General features: G+C 45.4%; 2 protein-coding genes across 4 annotated transcripts; both read left to right on the plus strand.

Moving 5' to 3' along the window:
• The first annotated feature begins 657 nt into the window (after nucleotides 1-657).
• Nucleotides 658-7,224, plus strand: POLR3F (RNA polymerase III subunit F). The gene is made up of 9 exons (XM_083857818.1): nucleotides 658-768; nucleotides 1,225-1,342; nucleotides 2,245-2,312; nucleotides 2,437-2,504; nucleotides 2,761-2,873; nucleotides 3,433-3,576; nucleotides 4,933-5,040; nucleotides 5,758-5,949; nucleotides 6,529-7,224. The coding sequence occupies exons 1-9, from the start codon at nucleotides 713-715 to the stop codon at nucleotides 6,604-6,606; spliced, it is 945 nt and encodes a 314-aa protein (XP_083713944.1). The 5' UTR covers nucleotides 658-712; the 3' UTR covers nucleotides 6,607-7,224.
• Nucleotides 7,225-12,478: 5,254 nt separating this feature from the next.
• Nucleotides 12,479-26,979, plus strand: SEC23B (SEC23 homolog B, COPII coat complex component). Of its 3 annotated transcripts, none has more exons than XM_083856517.1 (20): nucleotides 12,479-12,515; nucleotides 14,298-14,533; nucleotides 15,530-15,587; nucleotides 16,166-16,252; nucleotides 16,437-16,673; nucleotides 17,059-17,144; nucleotides 17,593-17,737; nucleotides 18,289-18,447; nucleotides 19,147-19,262; nucleotides 20,182-20,305; nucleotides 20,789-20,869; nucleotides 21,186-21,275; nucleotides 21,540-21,646; nucleotides 21,782-21,935; nucleotides 23,272-23,349; nucleotides 23,644-23,805; nucleotides 24,039-24,125; nucleotides 25,132-25,287; nucleotides 26,091-26,156; nucleotides 26,721-26,979. In XM_083856517.1, the coding sequence occupies exons 2-20, from the start codon at nucleotides 14,313-14,315 to the stop codon at nucleotides 26,808-26,810; spliced, it is 2,304 nt and encodes a 767-aa protein (XP_083712643.1). In that variant the 5' UTR covers nucleotides 12,479-12,515; nucleotides 14,298-14,312; the 3' UTR covers nucleotides 26,811-26,979. The 3 variants fall into 3 exon arrangements, with proteins under 3 accessions (XP_083712643.1, XP_083712645.1, XP_083712644.1); XM_083856519.1 differs by lacking the exon at nucleotides 12,479-12,515 and adding an exon at nucleotides 12,547-12,600; XM_083856518.1 differs by lacking the exon at nucleotides 12,479-12,515 and adding an exon at nucleotides 13,178-13,537.
• The last annotated feature ends 241 nt before the right edge of the window (nucleotides 26,980-27,220 follow it).

The raw sequence follows: 27,220 nt of genomic DNA on the forward strand, positions 1-27,220 counted from the left end.
ATATGTACTCCAGATCTTGGGAATTGATGCTCAGGGCCAGGAAACACGTCTGTGCTACAAGGATTTGGTTTTGTAACCAACCCTCCAGTGCTCCAGAAACAATTCTTACGATATTTATCAATGCAGGCAGTGAGGGACACTCCCCACCCTCTCTGGGCAATCTGTCCCAGTGCTCAGTCACGCTCGCAGGGAAGTTCTTCCTCAGGTTCGGGTGGAACTCGCCGTGTCCCGGATTCTCCCTTGTTGCCTCTTGTCCCATTTTTCGGCTCCACCGAGCAGAGCCCGGCCCATCCTCTGACACATCAGCCACAGTGGGATCAGGTCTTTACCCGACCTGAGGGTGCTGATAACCTTTCCCTCACGCTCCCAAACGCTTTTGGCACACCTGGACCAAAGGTGTACGCGGGACTTCGCTCCAGCCTTTTGGGAATCGCATCCCTGGCGGAACCCGGACGCGGCCGGGCCCCACTGGCCACCCCTCCACAGCGCGGTCCCCCGCCCCTCACCCCGCTGCACCCCCGCTGTCCAGCCCCGCTCACCCCGCCGGATCCGCTGGGTCCCGCCGGATCCCGCCCCTCCCGCTCCCGTTTCCAGGGACGCCGCGCGCCGGCCGCTCCCGCCGCCCATTGGCTGTCGCGTAGCAACCGGCCCCGCCCGCCGCCTTCGTCGCGCTGATCTGACGTCATCTCGGCGCGCCGCGTCCTGCCGTGCTATGGCGGAGGTGAAGGTGAAGCCGGAGGTGCCCGACCCCATGGACATCGAGAGCAGGTGCTGCGGGCGCCCTCGGGCAGCCGAGGAGGCTGCCGGGCTGGGGGTGGGTGTGTGGAGGCCACGAAGGACGCGTTTTGGGGCGGGGGGGCAGCGGGCGTGGCGGGGCCGTGTTGTTCAGGGCCTGGGGAGGGTGGTTCGGCGCCCGAGTGTTAATCGGGAAATGGGTGCTGGAGGAGAGGGTTGTTGGGGGCACTGAGAGTTTCGTGCTGGGAGGCGCTTAGCGGGCAGTAGGGGTTGGGTCAGGCCACTTTCGGCTGTCCCGAGTTTTTCTGGCCTTGGAAAGGGAAAGGGCTCACAGGGAGTTGGTGCCGAGCTCCCTCAGGAAGCAATTGATGGATACCTTCCCCCTGAGTTTCTCTTGTCGTTCTCTTCCATCCCGACTCCTGTACTGTTTGGACTTGGTTTTGGATGCAGCAGAACATGACTTTTAAAGCTGCTTCTCTCCTCCTGCAGGATCATTGAGCTGTGCCACCAGTTCCCCCACGGCATCACAGACCAGGTGATCCAGAATGACATGCCTCACATGGAAGCCCAGCAGAGAGCTGTGGCCATCAACAGGCTGCTCTCCATGGTAAGGACCAGCCCACCTTCCTTATCTTCCTCAGCACATACATGACCACAAGGGCCATTAGTGATGGGAAATGAATTAGCTGTAGAGAAAAGGATGGGTGTCAGCCCCTGCTCTCATATGTGGAGGTGTTCTCTGAACCCCTCACAAAATCTCAAGCTTGTGGATTGCTCTGATGGCCCACAGGGGAAACCTGCCAAAGTAGGAACCAAGGCTGTAACTGTACGAAAGGATCAGCTGGCAATGAAAGAGCAAATGTTAATGCTGCACTTACACTCTTAGGCTTGTCTAATTGCTTTCCTCTTCAAAACAGGAAATAAGGACTTTTTCTGGCCATGAGCATCCAGAGCAGAACAATCTTTTTGTGTGTGTGTGAGATGCTAGTAATTGGCTTCTAAGAGTCACTGCCCATCAAATTTGGCAGCTTTCCAGTGATGGCCACTTAATAAAAAGTAGAACTTTGCTACTGGAACTTGGAATTGTTCCAGAGCTCCACTGTAATTTCTGGGTTGCTGTGCAAATGAGTGTTTTGGTGGAAACTGAGAGCAAAGTGTACAAGAACTCGATGTGCCTTGTACCATGTGAAAGTCAGGAGAAATAATAGGAATTGTGTAGATGTTGTGGGAAGAGTCAGGACATGTTTGTTATTTCTGATAGCTGATGATAAGTGGAAACTTGCCAGGGGAAAAAGATAATCCTCAAGGCTGTTATTGTTTCCAGTGGTTAAAAACGTTAGTTTTCATTTGTCTTTATGTAGGGTTAAATAAGCCTTCCAAAAATTCCAAATTCTAAAATAAAAACCTTAAATACAGTTTTTATTTTAGAATTTCAGAATATTCCTCCAAACCACCTTCTGAAACAAGCTGTTTGAAGGAAGGTAAATGCATTGTGCCCATCTCTCCTAGGGGCAGCTGGACCTTCTGAGGAGCAGTGCAGGCCTCCTGTACAGAATCAAAGATTCCCAAAATGCGAGGTAAGCCTGTGTTTGCTGGGTAAGCATATTTTGGAACACAATTCTTGTTTGTAGTTTAAGACAAATCCAACTTCTTTCTAAATTTGGACCTTTCAAAAATCGTGATGTTTGTCTTGTTTTGCAGTAAAATGAAAGGCTCTGACAATCAAGAGAAGCTGGTTTACCAAATCATAGAGGATGCAGGCAACAAAGGTACTTTAAATTATGACTCTGTTTACTTGTGGGACCATTCCTGTCCAAAATCATAAATGCTTGCCCAGACAAAATATAAAATCTAATACCCCCACACCTGCTTGTTTTTCCCCAGTCCCTTCTGTCCATTCCTTCCCTCTTGCTGGAAGTGGCAGGCAAGCAGCCCAAGCAATGTTCTGATGTGACTTTTGATTGGTATGTACAGAAACAAATGATTTCTTCTATTTATATTTGTTCACTTCTCTCTTTTTAACAGGTATTTGGAGCAGGGATATTAGGTACAAAAGTAATCTGCCTTTAACAGAGATAAACAAGATCCTGAAAAACTTGGAAAGCAAAAAGCTAATTAAAGCAGTTAAATCTGTGGCAGTGAGTATTTTATGACTTTTTAAAAACAATTTCAAACATCTGCTACCTGCTTTTGTATGCTTTTAATTTCAAATATCTGCTGCCTTTTGTATGCTTTTCTCCGGGGGCAGAGAAACCTCATTTTGCCTCCAGCTTTCTCTTTGACTGTGCACCTGTGTTTGACTCTCTGCCTTTAGTGTGCAGGTTTGAGGTGCAAGAGATTCTGGGTCCACAGGTCAGCTTCTCTGCTGTCTGTCTTCAGTTATCTGGTTCACACTGGGTCTGGTAAAGCAGAGGGAGGTAGAGAAGTTGGACATAGAAAAGCAGTAGCTTTTTCGTGTTCTTATGAAAGATGCTGCCTTCCTCTAGTCTTCCAACACTGTTGTAAAATTATTAGGAATCTAAATGGATTGATTTCTGTCTTACCTGAGGGTCAAATAAGTTGAGGATAGCTTGAGTTAGGTGGATTGCTGTGCCTTAGGTATAGGAGTAATAAACTTCTTTTGCAGATTATCTGTTTGAATGTTCCTTCCTCATGAAGGCTTTCAGCTGTTGAGAGCTGCCAATTTCCCTCCAACAGGCATCCAAGAAGAAGGTCTATATGCTGTACAACCTGCAGCCCGACCGCTCTGTCACCGGAGGGGCCTGGTACAGTGACCAGGACTTCGAGTCTGAGTTTGTGGAGGTGTTAAATCAACAGTGCTTTAAGTTTCTGCAGAGTAAGGTGAGTGACAAATTTACCTGCCATTTGTTTTGTAAACAGGTGCTAGGCAAGGCTTATGTTTTCCAAAGGTGTTGGCCATTATTGCAGCTAGACTGGCAAATCTGTACTGGACTATTACTTTTGACACAGTGAGCGTGATGGTGTTGTATTTTAATGATGGATATTTTTACACCCTGGACAAGGAGGGAAGCCTTTTATATCCAAGGTCCAATGACAGACTCTCCTAGGTGACCCAAAATTGTGTATTCCTTATCTTTTGTATGCCAGCCCAAGAGAATTACCATCCCTAAGACCCAGCAACCCAGGAGGGAGGAACTTTTGTGTTTTATCCTGGAAGGGGGTGCAGGATCCCTTTAAAAATGAGAAATGGATGCGAGGGGAGGGCTTTTGTTCTCCCTGGTACCCAAGGGGGTTTCCTGGGGCAGATCTCCAAGTCGAAACCTGAGAAGCTGCATTTTGCAGTCCAGACCAGCTCCAGAGGAAATTTCACAATACCTGTTCCTGATGCTGCTCTGGACAGCTGAGGAGGAGTCAGACCCTCTCTCCAGGATTTTCTGGCCATTTGTCGAGGAGGGGACAGACCTGCCACTTGCTGGGAAGTTTTCCCCAGCTTTTTTGGCAGCACTGGAGCCTTTTGGATGAAAATTGTTCATTTGGGGTTTTTTTGTCCCTGTCCCACTCTGATTGTTGTTGTGGAAGTTCTGGAACCGTGGAAGCTGTTAGCTTTAATCTGCTATTTTTTCCCTTCTATCTTCTCCCATTGTCTCTTTATTGGTGAAAGGAGATTGATTAAAACTAAAGGGGAAGTAACTCATTTTGGCATCTCCACTGTGTATAATTGTCTCAAACTAAGACACAAACCAGGCAGCGAAGAGCACAGGACCAAAAAATCTGGGAAAAGTCACTGGTTTCTGCAGAGCACCTCATTTCTGATGGGATGTAAGGCAGCTGTTAGTCAGGTAGCTCTGCATAGCAGACAAATGCCCCTAGTCTAAATTAAATAAGTCTGCAGATTCTAAACATATTTAATGCATTTGTCTCTTCTGTTACAATATATTTTTAACTGGCTCTAGGTACAGCAGAAACTTTTTTTTTTTGTCAACAAAATGCCAAATGCTGATATTCCTTCATATTAATCTGAATTACAGTGTAAATTTTATGTAATTTATTATAAAATTATATTTGATTTTTCACTGCATTGTCTCACATACACTAGTCTTAAGAACATGGCTTTAAATGCCAAACATGTCCCAGAAATGGAAAACAAGTTTTGTTTTTGAGTCTGCCTGAAACTGAACCAGGAAGGAGGCTCTTAGCAGTGAGTGCTGACTGTAACTAACCTTTGCTTTTTCTCAGGCAGAGGCAGCTCGAGACAGCAAACAGAACCCCATGATACAGAGGAACAGCTCGTTTGCCTCATCCCACGAGGTGTGGAAATACATCTGTGAACTGGGCATCAGTAAGGTGAGAACAGATTCATCTCACTGCTATTCACTATATTGTCAGTGCATGATTAACTGTAGGAGCTGAGTACTGCAGACTTGCTGAAGGTCTCATAAGTGTCTTAGAACCTCACAGCTTGTATAGTGGAGGTGAGCTTTGTGGGTTCAGTGCTTTTTGGGGAGGGTCACTGGAACTGCCTGGCATTCCAGGATTGTGCATGCATGTTTTGAAAAATATGTAAAAGAATAAACATTCACATCCTTGTTAACTGTCCCAGCTGGTTTAGATGTCATAATTTCTCTTAAGTTTGCATATGTGCTTTGAGAAATTTGATGGGAGGGAAAAAAAGAAGGGGAAAAGTACCCCAGCATTACTGGTCACCATCAACAAGTATATCTTTAGCAGTCTTGTCTTTTTCTTCTTTCACAATTGTTTTCCTGCAAAACTGGAACTGTATTGTGTTAGGATAATGGAGACATCTCAGGTACATTGGGCGGTTCTTTTTGGTAAGACCAAGGTTACTGCAAATTGAAAGTGCTGAGGAGATAGGAGGTATTAATATTTGCTTTTCTTCTTGCATCTGCACAACTCCATAAAGTTCCCAGTGAGACTGGTGTCTTTTTCTGGACTAGGTTAGAACTCTATGGATTTGTTACTCATGGTATTTACTCATTTCCTCCTTGCAGGACTCACTGGGACACATGTGTCCTAACATCTATTTCACAAATTGTTTCCTAGGTAGAGTTGTCAATGGAAGACATTGAGACCATTTTGAACACTCTGATCTATGATGGCAAAGTGGAGATGACCATTATTGCTGCCAAGGAGGGGACAGTGGGGAGTGTGGATGGGCAGATGAGGCTGTACAGAGCCGTTAGTCCTCTCATCCAGCCCACTGGATTGGTCAGGACACCCTGTGGACTCTGCCCTGTGAGTAACTAATTGTTTATTGTTAGTGGTGCATGCAGCTCTTGAACACAGGCCTTGCCAGATGGCATATGGCCACTTCTGCCTAGGAGTCAGCCTTGGGGCTAAGCCAGCTGTGCTTAAAAACAGCCTGTGATGCCTTAAGCTGTGGTGTAACAGGTTTGGTAGTTGGTCTAAACACCTGCTCTGCCAGGTGTTTTTTACTTCTAGCCTGTCTCTTTACTGGACTGTATGAGAAAGGATGCTGTCAAGTGTAGCCAGTTCCAAATTATGTTGTTATATTTCTGATCCCAGGTTTGCCTGTGTTTTTACCAAGCTAAATTATTTCTGTCTTGCTTTTGGTCTCTCCTCCCTGGACTGTGAACTGGTTTGTAGGTAAAACTTGCCAGCATGTCTCTTTGTGGTGGGATCTGATTTTCTCTTCTCCCTCAGGGCTGCAAAAAGACTTCCTAGGTTTTGGCCTCTGTTACACTAATGCTGATCTACTGGGAAAGAAGCAGAAAACATGAGAGCATGTTCCACACAGCAAGTACCATCCAGCTGGAAGTCATTACTCTGCTGACACAAGGCTTTCTTTTGCAGGTTTTTGATGATTGTCATGAAGGTGGTGAAATTTCTCCATCAAACTGTATCTATATGACAGAGTGGTTGGAGTTCTAAAGTGAAAGAAGACTGTAAACTGGATTCATTCTTCACTGCCAAAGTGACAAAGCAGCTTGCTTTTTTTTTTAAAAGCAGATTCCTAAATTTGTAAGCAACTTCAGGATGTGGAGTGACAAACCAGCCATGTATCAGCTGTGTGAATCGTCCTGGGAGTGGACTGGAAGTGGAGTCAGTGCTGAAGATCAAGGTTGAAGTGGAAATGTAGATGCATTCTTGGATCTAAATTGGAGATGGTAACTAAGATGGTTAATGTTAAAACAGATTTCTAAGCAACAGTTCAAAATCAAGTTCAAACGACTTTATTTTGAAAGGTTGAGCATTTTAGTCTTAACACTTATCAGTCCCTCACAGCTGATCAGAAAACCTTGCTAACAAGTGATACCAAGAATGAAATCCCAGATTTTGCTTTCAGATTATTGCTTCTGATGGGTGCTTAAGTTCTAAAGCTGACACTTTTCTCCCATGATAGCTTCCATCTAATTGAAGTTTATGAATCTGATGTGGGAAAGATTCTGAATATGTCAAACAGACACTGAATATGTCAAACACTTATTGGCTCTTTATTATCTTTCTTACTTGCTAATTTATCATTAAACCCCTGATTTTTCTTATGTACATCTGTGCTTCGTTTCCTCTATTGCTGCCTAATGATGCATCTGCTGTATTTATTCCTTCATCATCAAATTTCTGGTGGTGTGTTCTGCAGCTGTGTCACATACATGGCTATCTCCACTGGAATCTAGAAAAAGAGGTGTTCTGGCAAAGTATGTTTTCCACAAGAGAAAGGGTTCCTCTGGCCTGATGATACAGAGAAAAATTTTATAGATTCCAGCATCCAGAGTAGCAGAGGGCTGGAATGACACACTAGGAGGCAGAGTGGGGTGCACAGGGGCTGTGCACAGTCTGGCCCCTCTACCACTTGCTGCCTGTGGCTTCCACTGGCTCTGGCCTGGCTGGATCTCTCCACAATTACTCAGTATCTTCACAACGTCTTCCAGCACTTGGAAGAACAATCAGTGTGAATCACAACACAGGGTTTGTTTCATCTGGCTATTTTCAAATGTGCCTGGCTGAAAACAAGCCCTCTGGACACTGTGTTGGAGGAGCGTGGTGGGAAAGCACCTCTGGCTGAATTAGCAGCATCCTGGGTGCCCTGACAGAGAGTTAATGTAGACTTTGGAACAGTTTACCTCATAAGGTTAAGAGACTTTACATCAGCACTTTCAATATTGTCCAGGAGTTTGCACTTCTAAAAGCAGTCTGGATCACATATGAAAGTGTTCAAATCTTACTTGATTTCTATTTCTCTCCTTAAAATGTGGATGGAGGACAGAGGCTAATGTTCAGAGAATTAAAAAAACCTCCCATGGCTCCTGTCCCATGCAGGGAGGGTAAGGCTCCTTGTGTGGGAGCAGTTAGGTGTGTCCTGGAGCAAACAATGAGCACTGATAAGCTGGTAAGTCCATGGAAGGACTTTGACTGTCCCAGCGATGTGAGCACCCCCAGCAGGCTCTCCTTTTGCTGCAGTGTTGACTCCAGGTAAAAGGGATGCATATCTCTACAGAAGCACAAGAGCTCTTACAAAAGAGATGGGGGGGTGGTGAAATGATGGGAGCTTTGTTCTTCCTCTGCCTCCTTTAGCCACTCAGTACAGAGAAGCCATGGGGAAAAGGCTGCTCTCTTCCCTGGAGGCAGCCTTGGATCAGACATCCTTTATTCCACCCAAGGTAATTTCATTGAGATATGGGGCTAGGATTGCCTTTGTCTTCCTGCCTTCAAAGGGGACCTGACACAATGGGGTCCTGAGTCCTGCTGCTCCAGAGATAACACAATGTGCTCTACTGCAGCTGGAAGATAAAGTCCGGTTGTTTTCCTGAAGTTATCATGCAGGTATGTCACTTTATGCTCTATAATCACATTCGCTGGCAATAAGATAAAGGAGAGAAGGCTTCACCTCAAGGAAGAGCTTTAGGAAGTAGAGAGATGGTTTATTAAGCTCTTTAAATTTTGGCATTGGGTTTATCTGGCTTAGATGACCTTTGTGGTATCTGAAACTTCCTAGTGTTGAAACTGTAACAAGACTTCTCAGATCTGGAAAAAAATGCCTATAAGGGAAAAGTAATTTCTATTTTGTTTCTTACTGATAGGGATCTGTCCTATCTATTTCTATATGAATCAGAGAAATGATCTTTCTGTCATTCTGGTTCTTCATGAACCTGGCTGATCTATCAGCCTGACATTCTTATCTGGAAAGGAAGTAAATGCTAAAAGGTAGCATTAATAGTGTCCTGAGTTTTGTCAGTCTCCCTGGCAAAGCTGTCTCTATTCCGAACTGGTATGAAATGTAATGTTTTGAGGAAGCTCCTATAGTAGCTTCAGTATTCAATATGAAAACACTTATGTGTAGAAAGCCTAATTATCCCTTAAAACATGGATGACAAATTGGAAGCATGATCTGCTCATTTATTTTCACAGGCCTCACACAAGAGGTGAGAGTTCAGCTGCTGCAGGACCATGAGATCTCTCCTCAGCTGGAGAGAGCTCATCCTTGTTTTCATGAGCCCCAATTCTGCTGTCAACCCATGAGCCTCTTCTGTGTGGTTGCCTCACTAGTAGTAGCCAACTGTCCAAAGGCTAGTTGGAGGGTGGGCACACACACACATGCCATTTTCACACGGAATCGAGTGCAAAATTGTTTTTAATTCCAAGAGAAACATTGACTGTGGTAGCTGGCTGCAGCTGCATTGTGAGCTGACAGTGTACAGCTGGCAGGTATTGCCTGGCACGTGTAGCAGTCACACTCCAAAGTTTAAAACATTAGGATGAATGGCGAACTTGAAGCTTTGGTAGTGAAAACATTTACCCCGTGGCTGAGTGGCTGTTTGGCTTTTTCCTGGGGTTGGTTGGGGATTTTTTATTTTTATTTTGATGGTAATTGACCCGTTGGAGGTGTGATGGGTAATTGTTCCTCTGGTGCTGTTAGTGCACCATCTCCTGTCGCTTCCTGGGATGGCTCCCCCAAGGCTCCAACAGGGAAAAAGCTCGGTCTTAAGCCACATTGGTTTCTTTTTCGCCTGCACATGCAGAGCAGATTTTGGAAAGGAGCTGTAGTGAGTGGAGATAACTGGGTCTCCTATTGCTGCTAAACACTTGATACTTTGAAACAGGGTACAGACACCTCAAACAGAGCTGTCCTCTGCCACACACAGACCACCTTTCCCTCCTCTTGCTCTGCTTGGCTGGGATTTTCTCTCATTTCACCTGGGAGAAATGCATGGCCAGGCTCTCCTCAGCCATGCTGAGCTTAGCTGAGCTTGCAGACTGGAGGAGACTAAAAAGTATCAAGACAAGCTCCATGGATGATGTCCAAGTTTTCATTGAAAATGTTCACTTCCAACATGAGAAAGTTGGTCATTCACTTTGCTTGTTGTTTGGGAGAATCTTCTGGGGAATGGGGAGGACAGGAACCAGAGCTCAAAGCTCTCTTCTCTTTCAGCTGTGGAACACAAACCAAGTTGGGGCTTGTGTAGGCAGCCTGTGGTGTTTTCCTTGAAATCACTTTTTGAGCAAGCTTGTGATTCTTTCAGGAAATGCTTTTGGGAAAGCTTTTACTTGGGTTATTTGGGCTTTAAGGTTGTGTTCCTCTTCCAAACTGCTTTGGTTTAACCCAGCAGGCAGGTAAACACCACATTGGTGTTCCCTTACTTCCTCCACAGTGGGATGGGGGAGACAACAATTATTAAAAAAAAGTAAAGCTTGTAGGTTCGGATAAAGATAGTTCATCAGGGCAGAAAAGGAACGGGAAAATAATGGTAAGAGATTATATAAATCAAGTGATGAACAATACAGTTGTTCTTCCTCTGCTGACCATTGCCCAAGGAGTACCAGAGCAGTGAGCTGGAAACCAGCAGCCAACTCTCCCCAGTTTTATTGTTCAGCATGACGCCATATGATAAGGAATAAGAAATATCCCTTGAGCCACTTGAGATCAGTTGTCCTGCCTTTGTCCCCTTCCAAATTCTTGTGCACCCCTAGTTTCCTGGCTGGCAGGGCAGCATGAAAACCTGTAAAGTCCTTGACTTGGCATAAGAACTGCTCAGCAAGAACTAAATTATCAGGTGTTGTCAACATTTTCCGATTCCTGAATCAAAAAATGCAGCACTAAACCAGCTCCAAGGGAGGAAAATTAACTCTGAAAGTTGAAAGCAGGACACAAACTCACAATAGTTGCTCAATATTTTGGTTAATCTAAAGTTTGGAAGGGGGTGTACTTGGCCTTGAAGCCCTGGGTCCTGGTAAGGCTCTTTGCTGTTGAGATGTGGCAATGGGAGGAAGATGTAAACAGGCAACTTCAGAAAAGCAGATTTGCTTTGCCTCCTACTTGGAGAGCCAGTTCTGGGCCTGAGAATGTTAGCAATACTAGTAATTTGAATTTTACACACTTTAGCATACACACTATATTTATTCCCACTGTATTTGGGATGTCAGGAAGCTGGGAAGACAAAACTAATGTTCAGCTCAGAGAGCATTTCATTTTGCTTTGCTTTGAACCTGGAACTGTACTCTACACTTTCCAAACACAGATTTCTGTTGCATTTAAAAGAAAGAAAACAGAAAAAAAACCCCAAAAAACCCAAAAGAAAAAAAACCAAAAAAACCAAACCCAAAGCTGGACAGTGCATGGATGAGTAGACTTGATCAGAGGGCAATAATTTCCTTTAAGCAAAGGTGGAACAGTACCCACATGGAAGCCTGGGGGATATTTATAAGCTGATCGCTGCATGATTGTAAGGTAAACACCCAAACTATTTAGAAGCAGATTGAGGTATTTCACTGCACTGCCTGTGCATCTTGAATACATGTGAAGGCCTGCAGGATTCAGGAATGGATTTGCATCCACGCAAATGCAGATAGGACAAATACCACTTGCACAGCATCACACAAGGCTGCAGGGGAGGATTCCTGTCTTGGACTCTCTAGGAGAACGCCTTACCTCCTTGGATTTGGAACAGAGTCTGGCAAGCAACACAAGATGGAAGCAATGAAAGCGGGAACATATTTGGATAATTTCAAGGCAGTGACAAAGTCCTGGGGCAAGTCAGGTGTGCCAAACCTCTACCTCAGATCCGCAGGCTCCCTGAAAATTGTGTCCATCCATGGACGTCTCCTCTCCAGAGGGTCTGGGCCCTGCAGGGGTCTCTGCAGTAGGCTGGGTACAGATTTCCTGGAGGAGTGATGAACCCCTGTGGCCTCAGGCAGGTGTGGGGGTAAAGCTCGGCCAGGAAACAGGGCGGGAGGGAAATCCAATGGATCAATGGATTGTCCCGGCCTTGCTGCTGGGCCGGGCGGCCTCGTGACTGCCCAGCGTGCTCGGGGACAGAACTCTCTGCCCCAGAGAGGAGCCGGGAACCGAGACAAAGGTGAGACTGTGTGGGGCTCGCAGTTTATTTCCTTAAAAAGTGTCTCAGTGTTATTATGGAGTGTAACCTCTTCCCCGGAAGTTCTGGGCTCCTTGCTGAACGCGACAGCGCGCTCCCAAGCAGCCGAGCCCCTTAAGGGCAGAGCTGCTTCCCTCAGGCCGTGACAGGGTAGGAACGCGGCGCTGCATCCCACATTTAGCAGGGACACCCCGTCCGTCGCCATTCCAACCCGGACCCTGCCGCCCTCAGGCACGAACGGCTCCCTCCCGCAGCCGCCCGCCATGTTTGGTAAGGGCACGCCCCTCCCCTCAGCCTGAACGGGGCGGTAGTGTGCCCTTAGCCAAGATGGCGGCGGAGTCTCCGCGGGGCAGAGGCGGGTGTGTCGCCGCCGCCGCCATCTTGGCTGAGGGCAGCGCCTGCTGCTGAGGTGGCCTTGCGGGGCGCGCGGGGCGTGCCGGGAGGGAGCGGCGCGAGCGGCGCGGGCAGGTGGGAGCGGCGGCGCTCCGGGGGATGGGAATGGGGGCGGGAATGGCGGTGGCCGGTGTCCCCTGAGGGGAGGCGGTGTGGGGAGGTCAGTGACGGCCCCTGTGATGGGGAAGCGGTCAGGGGACCCCCTGCTGCAGGGTGTGGAGGGGCGGTCCGCGATGTACCCTGGCGGGTGCTCAGCGTGGTTAGCGTGTCCCCGGCGCGGGGCTTTCGTGGGGACAGCAGTGTCCCACAGAGCGGCTCGGGCTCGGCCGTGCTGGCTTTGGCCGGGCTGGGCATCGTCAGTGTCACCCAGGCAGGGCTGGGTCAGGCATGTCCCCGTGCAGGGGCAGCGGGTCAGTCTTTGCCCCGTGGCCGGGCTGTGGTCAGTGGTCTGGGGGCGGAGGTGGCACCTGTCCCTGCACGGGGGGTCTGTGTGTCCCCTGCAGCCGCTGGGTGGTGACATCTGTCCTCCCGCTGTCCTGACCCCACATCAGGGCCACAGCCCATGGCAAACCCAGCATGGCAGTCGGGGCTTTGCCTGCGACAGGGAAGTGCTGCTGGCCTACAGTTCTTTGCCCTGTGGCTGTGCTGCATACCTTAGATGTCAAATGTTTGTATTGCTGTTCTAATGTGCAGGGTCTTTTACAGGAAGACTCAGCTCTGACTTTCACCTTGACAAACCTGTGGTGGGGATGTATTGTGAGCCCTTCTGTTTGTCTATCTAGTGAGGGGGTGGAAACATGGAGCAATTCTTCCCAAGATTGATTGACATCCTTAATAGCAAGGAAGAGGAAAATGTCAGTAAATTTGGAGTTCTGTAGGAAAATGTTACACCAAAACTCCCAGTTCTCTGAGGGGAGGTGTTTCTTCTGACTTCTCATGTGTGTGGCTCTCCTGAATATCCCACCTGCACTGAGGACCAGGAATAAGATAATCCTGGAGCATCTGCAGCTGTAGGTGAATCTCTGAGTTTCCTTGTCTGAAGCAGGTTATGGAGTTGCTGCTAGTGCTGTGTGGTGTTTGTGGTCTGGATTTGACAAGTAAGGTTTTTGGCAGGCTTGTCCTTGCCTTTCTCAGGGAAATCAAAAGTAGTGATGGCCTGGAAGCTCCTGTTGTGACTTAGTTTGAAGAGTTTGGTAAGAATGACTCCTCTGTTGTGTTGGGGATATTCCTCCTTGATGTTTTCTAAGTCTTCTGGACTATCATTTCGTTCCTTCCTGGCAGTGGGAAAATGATGCCATACAGAGAGGGTGTCCAAAAGACCTTTTTTTACTTTTTGTCGTGCATTCCTTTCTCTTTGTAAGCAGGTCAGGCTGGCAGCTTGATAACATTTGTGATTGTTTTGGTCTCAGACTTGGCCTCCATTTCTCCCTGCAGCATTTCAGCTGAAGGATCTGGGGTGTGTTACAAATCTGGCCTGTTTTCCTTTACTGACCCAGTCAGGCAGGATTGCCTCGAGGCCAGCATGAGGCTGATTGGATTTTGAGATGTTAAATGTGACTCATAAGAAAAAAAAAAAAAAAAAAAAGAATCTCTTGGTTTCTGACTTTGAGTGTCAGCTTTCCTTGTTTCTTTGTTGGATTTGGTGGTGTTTTAATTGGCTGTATTGTTGATGAGAGCACTGGACAGAAGAGATTAACGGACTCACATGATTCATTTGATAACGGGATTAATTCATTGTACTGTATTGTCTTTGTCCTGCGGTTTCTCATGCCCCCACCTGTAGCTGATCTGCTGAGCTCCTTTGCAGGCCTGTTGTCCACACAAGTAGCTGCCTGAATGTGCCTTCTGTCCTTCCAGAGGTTCTGCAGGGCCATGGCGACATACCTGGAGTTCATCCAGCAGAACGAGGAGCGTGATGGAGTGCGCTTCAGCTGGAACGTGTGGCCCTCCAGCAGGCTGGAGGCCACCAGGATGGTTGTTCCCCTGGCCTGTCTCCTGACCCCGCTGAAGGAGCGTCTGGACCTGCCCCCTGTGCAGTATGAGCCTGTGCTTTGCAGTAGGCCAACCTGCAAAGCTGTGCTCAACCCACTCTGGTAGGAATCGCTCGACTGGGGATGTTGGAAGAGGCTGGATAGTACATAATTTTTATCTGAACTTCACTACTTCCTTATTCCCCTTTTTCTCTGCCCAATGCCTGGCAACCTCTTTCATTTAGATGTGGTGGGCTTGCTAAAACCCATACATCAGCATGCCTGTTAGTAGAGCTGGCCAGGGCAGAGGAGACAGGAGGCTCTTTCGGGAGGCTGTTAAGGCAGAGTCCTCTCACCATCCTAGAGAAATTCCTGGTGAATGAGGAAACTCGTAACAGACAAACATGCCCATTATGCTGATACTGTGCTCTGGACTATGATGTACATTAGTTTTCTTGGTTCCTGCACATCCTGATGTTTGTAGGTCAGTTCCAGTATGAGCATGATGAGATAATTTTAGAGAAGTATCTCGGTCCCAAAATCATATGATGATCACGCATACTTGGAGTGTGGTGTTGGGCTGAGGAAAAGCAGGGAATGCCAGTAAGAGGAAGTGAAATGAGATCAAAGCCATGGAATGAGAACGTGGCGAGGCATCCCGCACTAGCAGGATGTTGTACTGGGTGAGGAAAGTAAACTCTGTGGGGCAGGGAACAGCCTGTTTGTTCCGTGTTTGCACAAGATCTGGGTGGATGGCTCCTGCTGCTCTGAGACTGGAGCACTTGTGTGCTACAGCTGCACAAACAATAAGAAAATGAGATGACCCTAAGTGTAGAGAGAGATTTATTAGACCCAAGTCTGTGTCTGCCAAGGGCTGAGCTTCAGAGAGCTGTCAGTGGTCACTCGTGCTGACAAGCCTGGAAACAGCATGCCTGGATTAGCTAATGACCTTCCTGGTGATAGAACAGGAGTCTGAGTCCCTAAAACACTTGCTGTTCAAGCTGGAATGTCTGTTTCTTCCTCAGTGCTGTGAACCAACACAGATTAATGAATTAATTGTGAAGCTGTGCTGTAAATTTTTTCCTGAAGTCACACCAATGCCTCATCTTTCCCTTGCAGCCAAGTTGACTATCGGGCCAAGCTTTGGGCTTGTAACTTCTGTTTTCAGAGAAACCAGGTAAGTTGGAAAATGCACTTCTACCTTTTCAGTGAACACTTTATTGATGGCCTTCCCTGGACATGAAACATATATTCTGCTTCTCTAGATCCCTTCCCCTGGCCTTCTTCTCTTGCTGAACCTAGGCCAGAGTACAGTCTGCTGTACCTGACTGTAATTTTACTGGCACATAGAGCATAGTAAGGAGATAAAAATGCTATTTTGTTCCATGTGTCCCAGTGTGCTTCTGCATTTGATATTTAGTATTCCTGCAGAATATAGAATTCATTAGATTTGAGTAGGCTTTTGCCATCAGAAACTATGGCTAAAAGAATTTCAACTAATACATTGTTGCTGCTGTAGTCTTACCTTTTATTTACACTGGATTTAGCAGCTGTCCATCCTGCTGGCCCCTTGTTGTCTGTGCTTAGGAAAAGTACTGTGGGTTTCTTGTCGTGAATTAATCAGCTTGGTGTAGTGGCAGTAAATAAAAAGTTGAACAACCACATCATCAGCAGGGCAGGCTCTGTGCTGCAGGGGAGAGCCCTACATTTTTGTCCTGCAAATTCCTTGTCCTAATTTTGTGTTCTCTTTTTCAGTTCCCCCCAGCATATGCAGGCATTTCTGAAGTCAATCAGCCAGCAGAACTTATGCCTCAGTTTTCGACAATTGAATATATAGTGCAGGTAAATGAACCACAGGCGAGTTTGAAGCTCCGAGAATTTTTTGTCTTGTTTGTGACAAATGATATATGTGTAAAATTTTCTTAGGACAATGCAAATAAATACCATGTCTGCAAGGTGCTTAAGAAGGGGCTCATTTTATTCCTTGGCTGGAAGCTTTATAAAATGTTATTTCTTCCCACATCAGCGAGGCCCGCAGATGCCCTTGATCTTCCTGTATGTTGTGGACACATGCTTGGAGGAGGAGGATTTGCAGGCCCTGAAGGAGTCCCTGCAGATGTCCCTGAGCCTGCTGCCTCCCGATGCCCTCGTAGGGCTCATCACTTTTGGCCGCATGGTCCAGGTTCACGAGCTGAGCTGTGAAGGGATTTCCAAGAGCTACGTGTTCAGGGGAACCAAGGACCTGACAGCCAAGCAAATACAGGTGTGTTCTGCCATCCCTGCCTGCTCTGCCATCCCTCAGGGCAGGGCCTTGTACCTCTCAGCTCTCTCAGGCTCTCAAGCACAGGGCTCTCTGGGAGAAGGAGGGCTTAGTGCTCTCAACTGTCAGCTTGTTGCCCTCCCAATATCTGTCCTGTCTTTTTGCCTTTGTAAATTTCTTGGAAGCTTGTTCAGGATTGGGTTTGTGTATCTCACATAGTGGACCCGTGATCCATTCCTAATGGTAGTGCAAAGATGAATAATTTTACAGATTTAAGTATATTTAATGCTGGAGTATTGCAGGCCTCAGAGTATATTAAATAATAATATAAATAATATTTTAGTGTTTGAACAGTACATCTCATTTGCCTCCTCTTTATTGTTCTTAGGATATGCTTGGGCTTTCGAGGCCTGCTGTCCCCATGCAACAGGGAAGACCTCTTCAGACTCCAGAGCAACCTGTTATTTCCAGCAGGTAAGCTTCACCAGCAAAGCACACAGCAGGGCAGATGTTTTATGCCCCTTTATGCCTGTAGGTCACACTTCTAACCCTGGGTTCCCAAGAGGGGAAAAGAAGATTTAAATGGTATTGTCTTGTCACAGTTATTTACCTCCATTGAACAATTTTCTCTTTCTCAGTTGCTCTTTTTTAGCTCTCATGCCTTTCAGCAAACTCACCTTTGAACTTCTTTCCTGTTCTTTGCCTTCTTGTCAGTTCCTGATGTCTTGCCTTGATCAAATTCTTAGTTTTGCATAGGCTTGTTATCTTGGAAAGTTTGGATGTAAGAATAAAACCTGCTTCATGTCTCTTTGCTTCTGATTACTGTCTCAGTGATATTTACGTGTGCCAGGAGCAAAGAGGCACATTTTTTCTTCTCTATACTTAGAAGCAGGAAAAAACACTGTGTTTGCATTTTTTGCAGGTTCCTACAGCCCGTGCATAAGATTGACATGAATTTAACAGATCTGCTTGGTGAGCTGCAAAGGGACCCATGGCCAGTGACCCAGGGAAAGAGACCCTTACGTTCTACTGGAGTGGCTCTTTCAATTGCAGTTGGCTTATTGGAGGTACTTTTAATGCTGTTGTTTGAGTAAGCACAAAGTAAGCACGTGGCCATGCTTGCTGAGATGAGTGCAGGTGTCAGTGCAGCTGGGTTACAGTGGGGTGCAGAGGTGCAGTTTGTCTTTACTGACGTTTGAGCTGTGCTAGCACCAGCTGATGTAGAGTGGGCTGGAAGGTTCCACCTAAATGGTAAAATTTGCAGGTGTTTAAAGGTCTCTGATTCTTGTGTGTATTGCCACACAAGAGGTGCTGCTATGTACTGGATTTATCTGAGTATAATCTAAGATACAAGCAAAGAGAACAGAAACTGCTTGCTTCCTGTTTTGAAGACATGAAGCTTGACATGGTTTGGGTTTAAACTTTATCTGTGTGCTGTGACTGTCAGGAAATGCATCACTTTTATTGAGGTGACCTCTAGCAGGGACAGGTCCCCACTGACATTGCAGAAGCACGTGCAGACCTTTCTCTAAAGAAAGCATTGTTACCGTTTAATCAGTTTCCTTCTTTCTTTTCTTCCCCCCTCCCTCTCTGATATAAGTCTTTGTTTTTATTTTAGGGTACATTTCCTAACACAGGGGCCAGAATAATGCTGTTCACAGGTGGGCCACCAACACAAGGGCCAGGCATGGTGGTGGGAGATGAACTGAAAACACCCATCCGCTCCTGGCATGACATAGAGAAGGATAATGCAAGGTTCATGAAGAAGGCCACCAAAGTAGGTACTAGGGCTTGATGGGTGTGTTTAAAGCTGAAACTGAATGTTGTGTCAGAACACCACATGGGTTTCTGGTTGTCCTTGAAATAATCTGAGTCTTTGTGTATGCCAAGTTTATGAGGATGGTTAAGGGAAGGGTAAAAAAAGCTTCCTCCTAGTTAGTATCTCCATCATGGTCTTGTGCCTTCTCAGAGAAGAAAGTACTTCAGTGTTGTTTCTTAGCTAATGGTGGGTGGAGGGTTTGTTCATCCACATCATTGTATCTCCTTCTGGAGAGGAAAAATCTATCTCCTAAGAACTGGTTTATTTCCAGAAAGCTGCCTTTGTCTTCTTGACATATAAAACAACCATTAAAATAGTAAAAACGTCAGATATGAAATGTGCCTGTCAGCTTAGAGAAAGCATGATGACACCCGTTCTCTTAACTATCGCCTGGGTTCCCATATCTTTGGGTTCCTACCAAGTCATCACAGACTAGATGATCCTATGTCATTTACACACTGTTTGTATTTGAGACAATAAGATCAGCCTCGTCCAAATTCATCCCTCATCCTAGAAGGGAGCAATGTGCTTCAGCCAACATTTCTTTAGCTACCACAGCATTGGTGATTGTCCCATCTGTTCCTGGTGTTGGCCTGAGGTGGGGAGCAGCAGAAATTGCACATTGCAGCCTCCTAACCCTTGTGTGTGTGTTCCCAGCACTACGAGACTCTAGCCAACCGCTGTGCGGCCAACGGGCACTGCATCGACATCTACGCCTGTGCCCTGGACCAGACGGGGCTGCTGGAGATGAAGTGCTGTGCAAACGTCACTGGGTATGTTCACAGCAGGGCAGCACACAGCTGGCATCTGCTTTTTGGGTTTTTTTTTTGGAGGGGTAGAATAGTTCTGGAAACAGTTAAGTGTGCTGTTAGGGCAGAAGAGTTTTTTATCATTCTGTTCTAAACTGTTGCTTGAATTTGCCAGGAATTGTATGGCAAGTCTTACCTGATCCCAGTGCACATTTCTGGAGTCTCAAAGCAGGATGTGAATTAGCACTGCTGTTAGAAAACTCAGTGGTGGGTAGAAGCTTTCCTTGTGTGGGCCAGATTTTCTCTGCTTAACAGCTCACTTACGCTTTCTTCAGGGATTCTTGACTTCCTGGGCCCAGTTTTAAGTGGTCAATGTCTGTGTTCTATACTGCTGGAAATTGTCTCTGTGAGGAAGGCTATGTGTTAACCCAGGCCTTTTGGGGACTTACATGTCTTACTGCAAGTGCAAGGTGTTTGTAAATAACCCCTCAGTGCTCAAGAGGGAGAAGAGGGACTCTTTGAACCCGTGGATGTGTTACTGAGCTGGTCAAGCCTGGGTTTGCCAGGGCACTTAGGGGAGGCACAGCACCTTCCTTGTGCTGCAGTGGTGCATTCACCCATGGTGTGGGTGGTTCTAGCCCTGCTCAGGGAAAGCAGGCTGAGCAAAGAGTTTTCCAAGGTTGACACACAAACATTTTGAAGGCAGCTGAAGGAATGGCAAGAAATAGAGTTGGGAAAGCAAACTAACAAAGGTGGAGCACTAACCTGTGTGGCTTTGTAGGAGGCACCCATGAAGCTGTGCTCTCTGGTGTGAGTCCTGCCTATGCAGAGGCATACTCTAAAGCAGTAACTGCATGTGTTTGCACGTGTGAGGGGTTCAAGGATGTATTCTTTGTACTTCTAGTTCCAAATTGCTTCAGTTCCCTTGTTTTTTCTTTCCCAGAGGACACATGGTGATGGGAGACTCCTTCAACACTTCTCTCTTCAAGCAGACCTTCCAGCGGGTATTTAGCAAAGGCTACAATGGGGAATTTCGGATGGCTTTTGGTGCAAATCTGGATGTGAAGGTGAGAGGTGTGTTTGATTGGATGACAGTAATGGGGAAATACAAGTGCTGCTAATTAAAAAGTCAGTTTAAGTCTCTGGGATATATGTGGGTGTAGGAATATCTCCATTTTGTTTGAGGTCAGATGTAGTGCTTCTTTGGAGAAGCACTGTACTGAAAGGATGTTTTATTTGGAAGCTTAGTAATTTTTGGGTTTGTTTTTGGGGTTTTTTTTTTGTTTCTTTTGGTTGGTTGGTTTGTTTTTGTTTTATTTTAAAGCAGCCTCTCCTCACTCAACATGGAACATTTCATGCTGTTTCATCCCTATAAATGTCTTTATTATTAAAATGTGGCTCTGTAGATTCTTTTATCTCAGTGGATGGTCTGGAAAATACCATCTCAATAAAGCTGAGCAAAACTAATTTTCACTGTGTGTATTCTATTTGACTGACTTAATGAAAAAAAAAGCCAACTTTTTTTTTTTATTTATTTTACCTTGTTCAAGACCTCCAGGGAGCTGAAAATTGCAGGAGCCATTGGACCATGTACATCCCTGAATGCTAAAGGGCCATGTGTCTCTGAAAATGTAAGTTTCTGACATGGAAAAATCTTTCATAAAGAAGTAGATATACAATACAAAGTTTCTGTCTAGACCTACAGTTAAACTAGAACATCAGAGTTTTCCAGGAAACATCCCTAGGAAATTATAGCCTTTCCTCAACTAAATTCTTGCTTCCCAAGGCTTTCTTTTAACTGTATGGCCTTCAGTAACTTCATTCACACTCAAAAGATAAGGAATCTAGGAGGCCTGACATTACTTGTACCTCTGGTCAGAATTTAACATAAGCTTGCCTTTCCTGCTGCTGGAGGAAAACCGCTGCTTTCTTTTTGATTCTGTGCAGGAACTTGGAATTGGAGGGACATCTCAATGGAAAATCTGTAGTCTGGATCCAAGTACAACTTTGGCCATTTACTTTGAAGTGGTAAATCAGGTCAGTCCTGGCTTTTTTTTTTTTTTTTTTTAAACATCTTCTTTGCTTATGAAACTACTTGTTACAGGTCCAGAAAATGCAATGGCACCCCCTGTGTTGCAGGTGGCTGGCTGCAAAGCAGCCTAGTGTTTTGTGATGAGAAAATAATTTCAGAAACTTTTTGCATGTGTCCCTTTCTTTTATGTGCTCTGGGGGGTTGTTTCAGTGTGGAAGAGTTGTGAAAAAGCCATCATTATTTGAAGGCTGACCTTGTTTCGTTTGCAGCACAATGCACCCATCCCTCAGGGAGGCAGAGGGGCAGTGCAGTTTGTCACTCAGTACCAACACTCCAGCACCCAGAGGCGCATTCGTGTCACCACCATAGCCAGAAAGTGAGTACCCCGTGCCAGTGCTCTGGCAGAGTGGCAGCAACTTCAGCTCCAGTCTGTGCTGGCATTCCTGGCTTCTTGTTGCACGCATTGGCACACATGGATGCACGTGGCACTAACCCTTTGCTAACCCTGCAGCTGGGCAGATGCACAGACTCAGCTCCAGCACATTGAGGCTGCGTTTGACCAGGAGGCAGCTGCCGTGCTCATGGCACGGCTGGGAGTGTACAGGGCTGAGTCTGAGGAGGGACCTGATGTTCTGCGTTGGCTGGACAGGCAGCTCATCAGGCTGGTAAGATCAACACGCTGAGCTTGGGGGCATTCTTGATTTCAGTAAAAATGGAAGATACTACAGCAATCTTTTCTCAGATTGACTTGCTTTGTTTGTGCTTGCATCATGGTCACGTAACTGTAGCATGGAGTAACTCAGAACCCAGTGTGATCAGCAAATTTAAGATGGGATAGGTGAACATCCCATCATGCTGAAAGGGTTAAACCTGAGGTTGAATGAGGGATGGTAAAACACAGAATAATGCAGGTGGGATGGTCACTGGTTCAACCCTCCTGCTTAAAGTAGGACCAGCTTTGAAGTTGGAGCAGCTTGCTCCAAGTCTTGTTCAGTTGTGTTTTGAAGATCTCCAAAGATGAGATTTCTTATGCTTCTCTTGACAGCCTGTTCCAGTGTCTGATCACAGTCGCTGTTTTTTTTTTTTTTTTCTCTCCGCTGCCTCTATCTCTTGATCAGAATTTCCATTTCCCCAGTTACCAGTCAGGTAGACAGCAAGTTGACTCCCTGATCCTACTCTTCACCAGGCTGAACAAACCCAGCTTCTTCAGATTAATTTTCTTCATAATATGCTCCAGCCCCTGACTAACTTGGTGGCCTCTGCTACACCCAATCCAGTATATCTGTGTCTCATACTGGAGAACCTAAAGCTGGTGACAGCATTCAGATATGGGCCAAGTTCAGGACAGTAATCTGAATTAACTCTGCACCCTCTTACTGTCTCTAGATTTGAATTTCACAAGCCCAGATTGTCTAAATCAGTGCTCGTCTTGTCCAAACACCCATGTGGGATTGGTACTAATACAGTAAGGCACATCAGACCCTAAAAAACCAGGGCCAGTCAAATAGAGATAAGCACAAGCATAAACAGGGGCAAGCTGTGTGCTGAAATGACTGTGGTATCATTTAGAGTTTAATTTCTAAAACCACTAATACTTATTTTCAGTGAAATGGTTAAATACTGGTCTGCTGTTGTTCTGCAAGAAATATTCCATAGTGTATGGAACAGTTTAGGTGTTAGAGCCCTGAATTAATGGAAAACAAATGGGTAGTCCTGTAGAGGCACCATTTCTTTCATTCTTGCTTAATTTCAAATCTAGACTTTATCAATATTTATATCAAAATAGATTGAATCTTCATTCTCATTCCAGTAAGACAGAAACCACTGACTTAAAGAAAAATAGCCTGTAAATGCTGTAGTAGTTGTTCTTGTCAGGTTCATGCCTTGATTGTTTAAAAATTAACAGAAGAACAACCTGTACAAAAAGAGATGCAATTTCTGTTAAGAAAAAAAATAGAAAAAAGAGAGAGATAACTAAAGTATCCATTTCGCTTCCAACAGTGTCAGAAGTTTGGACAATACAACAAAGATGATCCCAACTCCTTTAGGCTGTCAGAGTCATTTTCTTTGTATCCTCAGGTAAGAATGTCACTTCCCACAGTCATGGGAAAAGTGTGCAGGGATGAGTGGGAATGATGATAAAACATCTTGTACTATTTATCACATTCATGAGGGGAGGTATGGGTGCTTTTTAATTTAATGGACTGGTCCTGTAGTTCAGTGCTGCAAGAGACTGATAAGGGAAGAAGCCTGAGGAGTTACAAGGAGTGGACTTTTTCCCCAAGAATTTGCTCTTCAAAAATACTGAACTTGGGTCCAGAAGTTTTGGCAACTTTGGCTGACATTTTTGTCTCATTCCCCTTTCTGCTGCAGTTCATCTTCCACCTGCGGCGCTCCCCGTTCCTGCAGGTCTTCAATAACAGTCCAGATGAATCTTCCTATTACCGGCACCACTTTGCCCGGCAGGATCTCACCCAGTCCCTCATTATGATCCAGCCCATCCTTTATGCTTATTCTTTCCATGGGCCTCCTGAGGTGAGTCTGTGTTTTCCAGGAAGAGGTGAATCAGCCCAAAATAATCAGTACTCAGTCAAAGCAACACTATTTCAGCCAAAAGGCTGCTATAGATTTTTAAAAAACTATTAAAGGACAAGGTACTTTTGTTCAAGATCATACAAATTACACTTGGGTGGGCATGGAAATTGCTCTCTGGCACCCTGAGATCTGAGGGCTTAGGGGTGTCTGCCCTTGTTCTTTATTTTCCCCAGCCAGTGCTTTTGGACAGCAGCAGCATTCTTCCTGACAGAATCCTACTGATGGATACCTTCTTCCAGATAGTTATCTACCTTGGAGAGGTATGGTAAAACACGTTCTCTTTCTCTGTTTGTGCTCCTTCCCTCCTGCCATGCATGGTAGTATGAAATATTAACTGGTAGTATGAAATATTAACAAACTAACTTCTTGCAAAGCCCACACAGCACAATGACCATGTCATGTACATGCTGCCTGTTGGAAAATAACTCCCACTACTGTCAGGGTAAAAATAATACTGGAATCACTAAGGATATGTTCTGCACCAAATAGCTGTTGTGTTAGCTTGGCCATGAATGTGGTCCCTTACCATGCCTGGAAAAGGCCAGAGAAACTGGAAACGAAGCAGGGCAGAGATACAAGATGATATATATTTTAACAGAGTTGCGAGTATTTTCAGAGAAGTGACAGTCTTTGCTTGCAGGGTTTTCATCCTTAAGTACTGCAGCTCTTGAAGAAATCAGTTTGGCAGTTTTCCAGTTTTTGCTTTTAAATACTGGATGCTTTTGGAAGCTGCTGCTGTATTCCTTCCCTCATGACTGAGGGAAGTGCTTAGATACTGGCCCTTTGCAAAAATCTTCTGGAGTTACCTTAAAGAGTTTCTGTCTTCTGTTGCAGGGCAAGACACTCAGCAACTGGCTAAAATTCAGACAAGGAAAGAGCTGAGTGTCTGACCTGTGTATGTATAGAGGAATTGCTGCATAAAATGGTACATGCAATGGATACCTTGAAAATACTGTAAGGTCAAGTCAGATTTAAAATGCCAGTGATTTATTAATGCTTCATTTCTTTGTTGGCACACGCTGAAACATATTGAAGTTTTTCAACAAATTGCTCTGGCACTGCACAGATTGCTGCCAGCTTTTGTATTGGGTGCCTGTACTTAAATTCAGGGACAGAAAGTGATGTTGCCAGAGTAGTGAAGGTGTGTGTTTGCCCCCTAAGCAGAAGCACACTTAGCATTCTGCTGCCTTAAGACATGCAGGGTAAAAAGGGGAGGCTTGTAGACATCTCTGCTCTGTTTTCATTTCCTCCCTGTCTCATCAATAGACTATTGCACAGTGGCAGAAAGCTGGATACCAAGACATGCCTGAATATGAAAACTTTAAGCACCTCCTGCAAGCTCCATTGGATGATGCCCAGGAAATCTTGCAGACCAGATTCCCAATGCCACGGTACATCCACACTGAGCATGGGGGCAGTCAGGTAAGGAAGTTTCTGGAAGAACTCTTTCTGTTGTTGCCTAGAGCAAATGCCTCATTCTGCTTTTCTGAAAGGATGGTTCTGGTAGTCAAACATAGTTTAGCTCTTCAAATGACAGAGCTTGCATATTTTCTCATTGCCTTTTACTACAACTCTGTCTTTTAATTTGCTGGATATGCTTATGAAATCTGAGGGTGGAAAAAAAATTGAAAAGCTGACTTAAATATGTTTTTATTCCCCAGTGAAAAGGTGGGAAATAAATGGTTTGGTTATGTGCCTGTAGTTAGCTTGCCAGGAGAGTAATGCTGAGTGATTGACCATTTGTTTCTTCATTCTCAAACACTGAATTAGGATATAAAATTGTTCTTATTTTCGCTCTTCCTGGAATTGCAGTGTGCTGTGCTTGTTTGTAGCAGTGAAGAGACAGGAACTGATGCTCCAAACCACAGATTTGGTGTTGATTTTTGGTATGACCCTGTTTCACTGGTCTTGCACTGAGTCGTTTTCTGAAGAGTAGATGTGGCATGGGGAGAAGAACAGTGCTGGTATTTCCTGTGCCATGGATTCCTGTCCCATGGAATCAGAGTTGCCAGGCAAGCACAGCCTGCTGTAGCAGGGCACTCAGTACCCCTGAGAGACAAGATGTCTATGGAGCAGGGATTTCTGGATTTGAAACCTGCTTAAGTTAAATTAGTATCTTGAAAAAGCAGAGAAGCACTGCTGGCCGTGCATCTAAGGTGAGATGAGGCCTGAGGGAGCAGACAGGTCTGTCATTTTACCAAACTCCTCCTCTTTTGTCTTTATAGGCCCGGTTCCTCCTGTCTAAAGTGAATCCTTCTCAGACCCACAATAACCTCTATGCCTGGGGCCAGGTAAAGCAATGGAAGACCTGCTTGTGTTTGGGAATGCTGTAAAATGTGTGGACATGTTTGTGTGTGCAGTAGCCATCCTCTCTCACCAAGCAGCCACAAGCTGCTTACATTTGTCTTTCCTTATCGTGGTTGTTGATAAGCAGGTTGTAAGATAAGCAGCAGTGGTGGGCAACACTGGGTGGTCAGAATGGAGTTTTCAAGCCTAGATGTCATGCATTTCCAGTATTCTGGAAAAAGTAACTAGCATATGGATACATATAGATGTAATTTAGCTGAGAATACCAGACTTTTATATCCTCTTTGCTTACCTTGTTTGTGTAGAGCTTTGGGCAGCAAAATTCCTAGTGCTTTAGGAAGAAGAGACTTCCCTGCAGCAGTTCAGATTGTAGGAGAGGATAATGTCAGTGCTGTTACTAAAGAGTAAGATCTGTCTTTTGCAGGAGAAAAAGGTGGTTGTTTTAGCAGGCAGTTACTTCAGAGTGCTGACATTTGATTTGCTTTCAGTTTGTCCCCTGTGTTAGCAATAGTATTTTAGGCTCATTATTTTATTTTTTTTTTCTGCAGGAATCAGGAGCTCCAATCCTGACAGATGATGTGAGTCTCCAGGTATTCATGGACCACCTTAAAAAGCTGGCAGTTTCCAGTGCCTCGTGACTGATCAAACTGAGCAGCAGGAGCAGAGGATTTACATGGATCCTGTCGATGACAGAAGTGGAGCAATTTATTTACATTTCCTTGTCTCTCCTTTAAACTAGGGGTTTTAACTGTTACGCGAAATAAACATTCAGGGAGAGTTTTTTTTTCCTTCTCCCTTCTAATTTATTTGTATTCCTCTTTGTCTATATTCTGTAATTAACATTGTAATTAGAGTTGAAAGGGGTTTTAGCCAACAGAGATTTTAACAGCCTTTAGCTTAACTTTTAACGTTCTTAAGAGGTGTCTCAGCACGCAGGGGGGTCTGTATTAATGAAAAATAAAACCGGGTGGGAGCACTGCTCATTAGTGTTGTCCCCAAACCCTGCTCTTGGTGGCGTGGGTGAGTCTTGGCTCCTTTTTCCCTTTAC

This window comes from Zosterops lateralis (assembly GCF_965231275.1).
Source record: "Zosterops lateralis genome assembly, chromosome: 3".
Classification (NCBI taxonomy): domain Eukaryota; kingdom Metazoa; phylum Chordata; class Aves; order Passeriformes; family Zosteropidae; genus Zosterops; species Zosterops lateralis.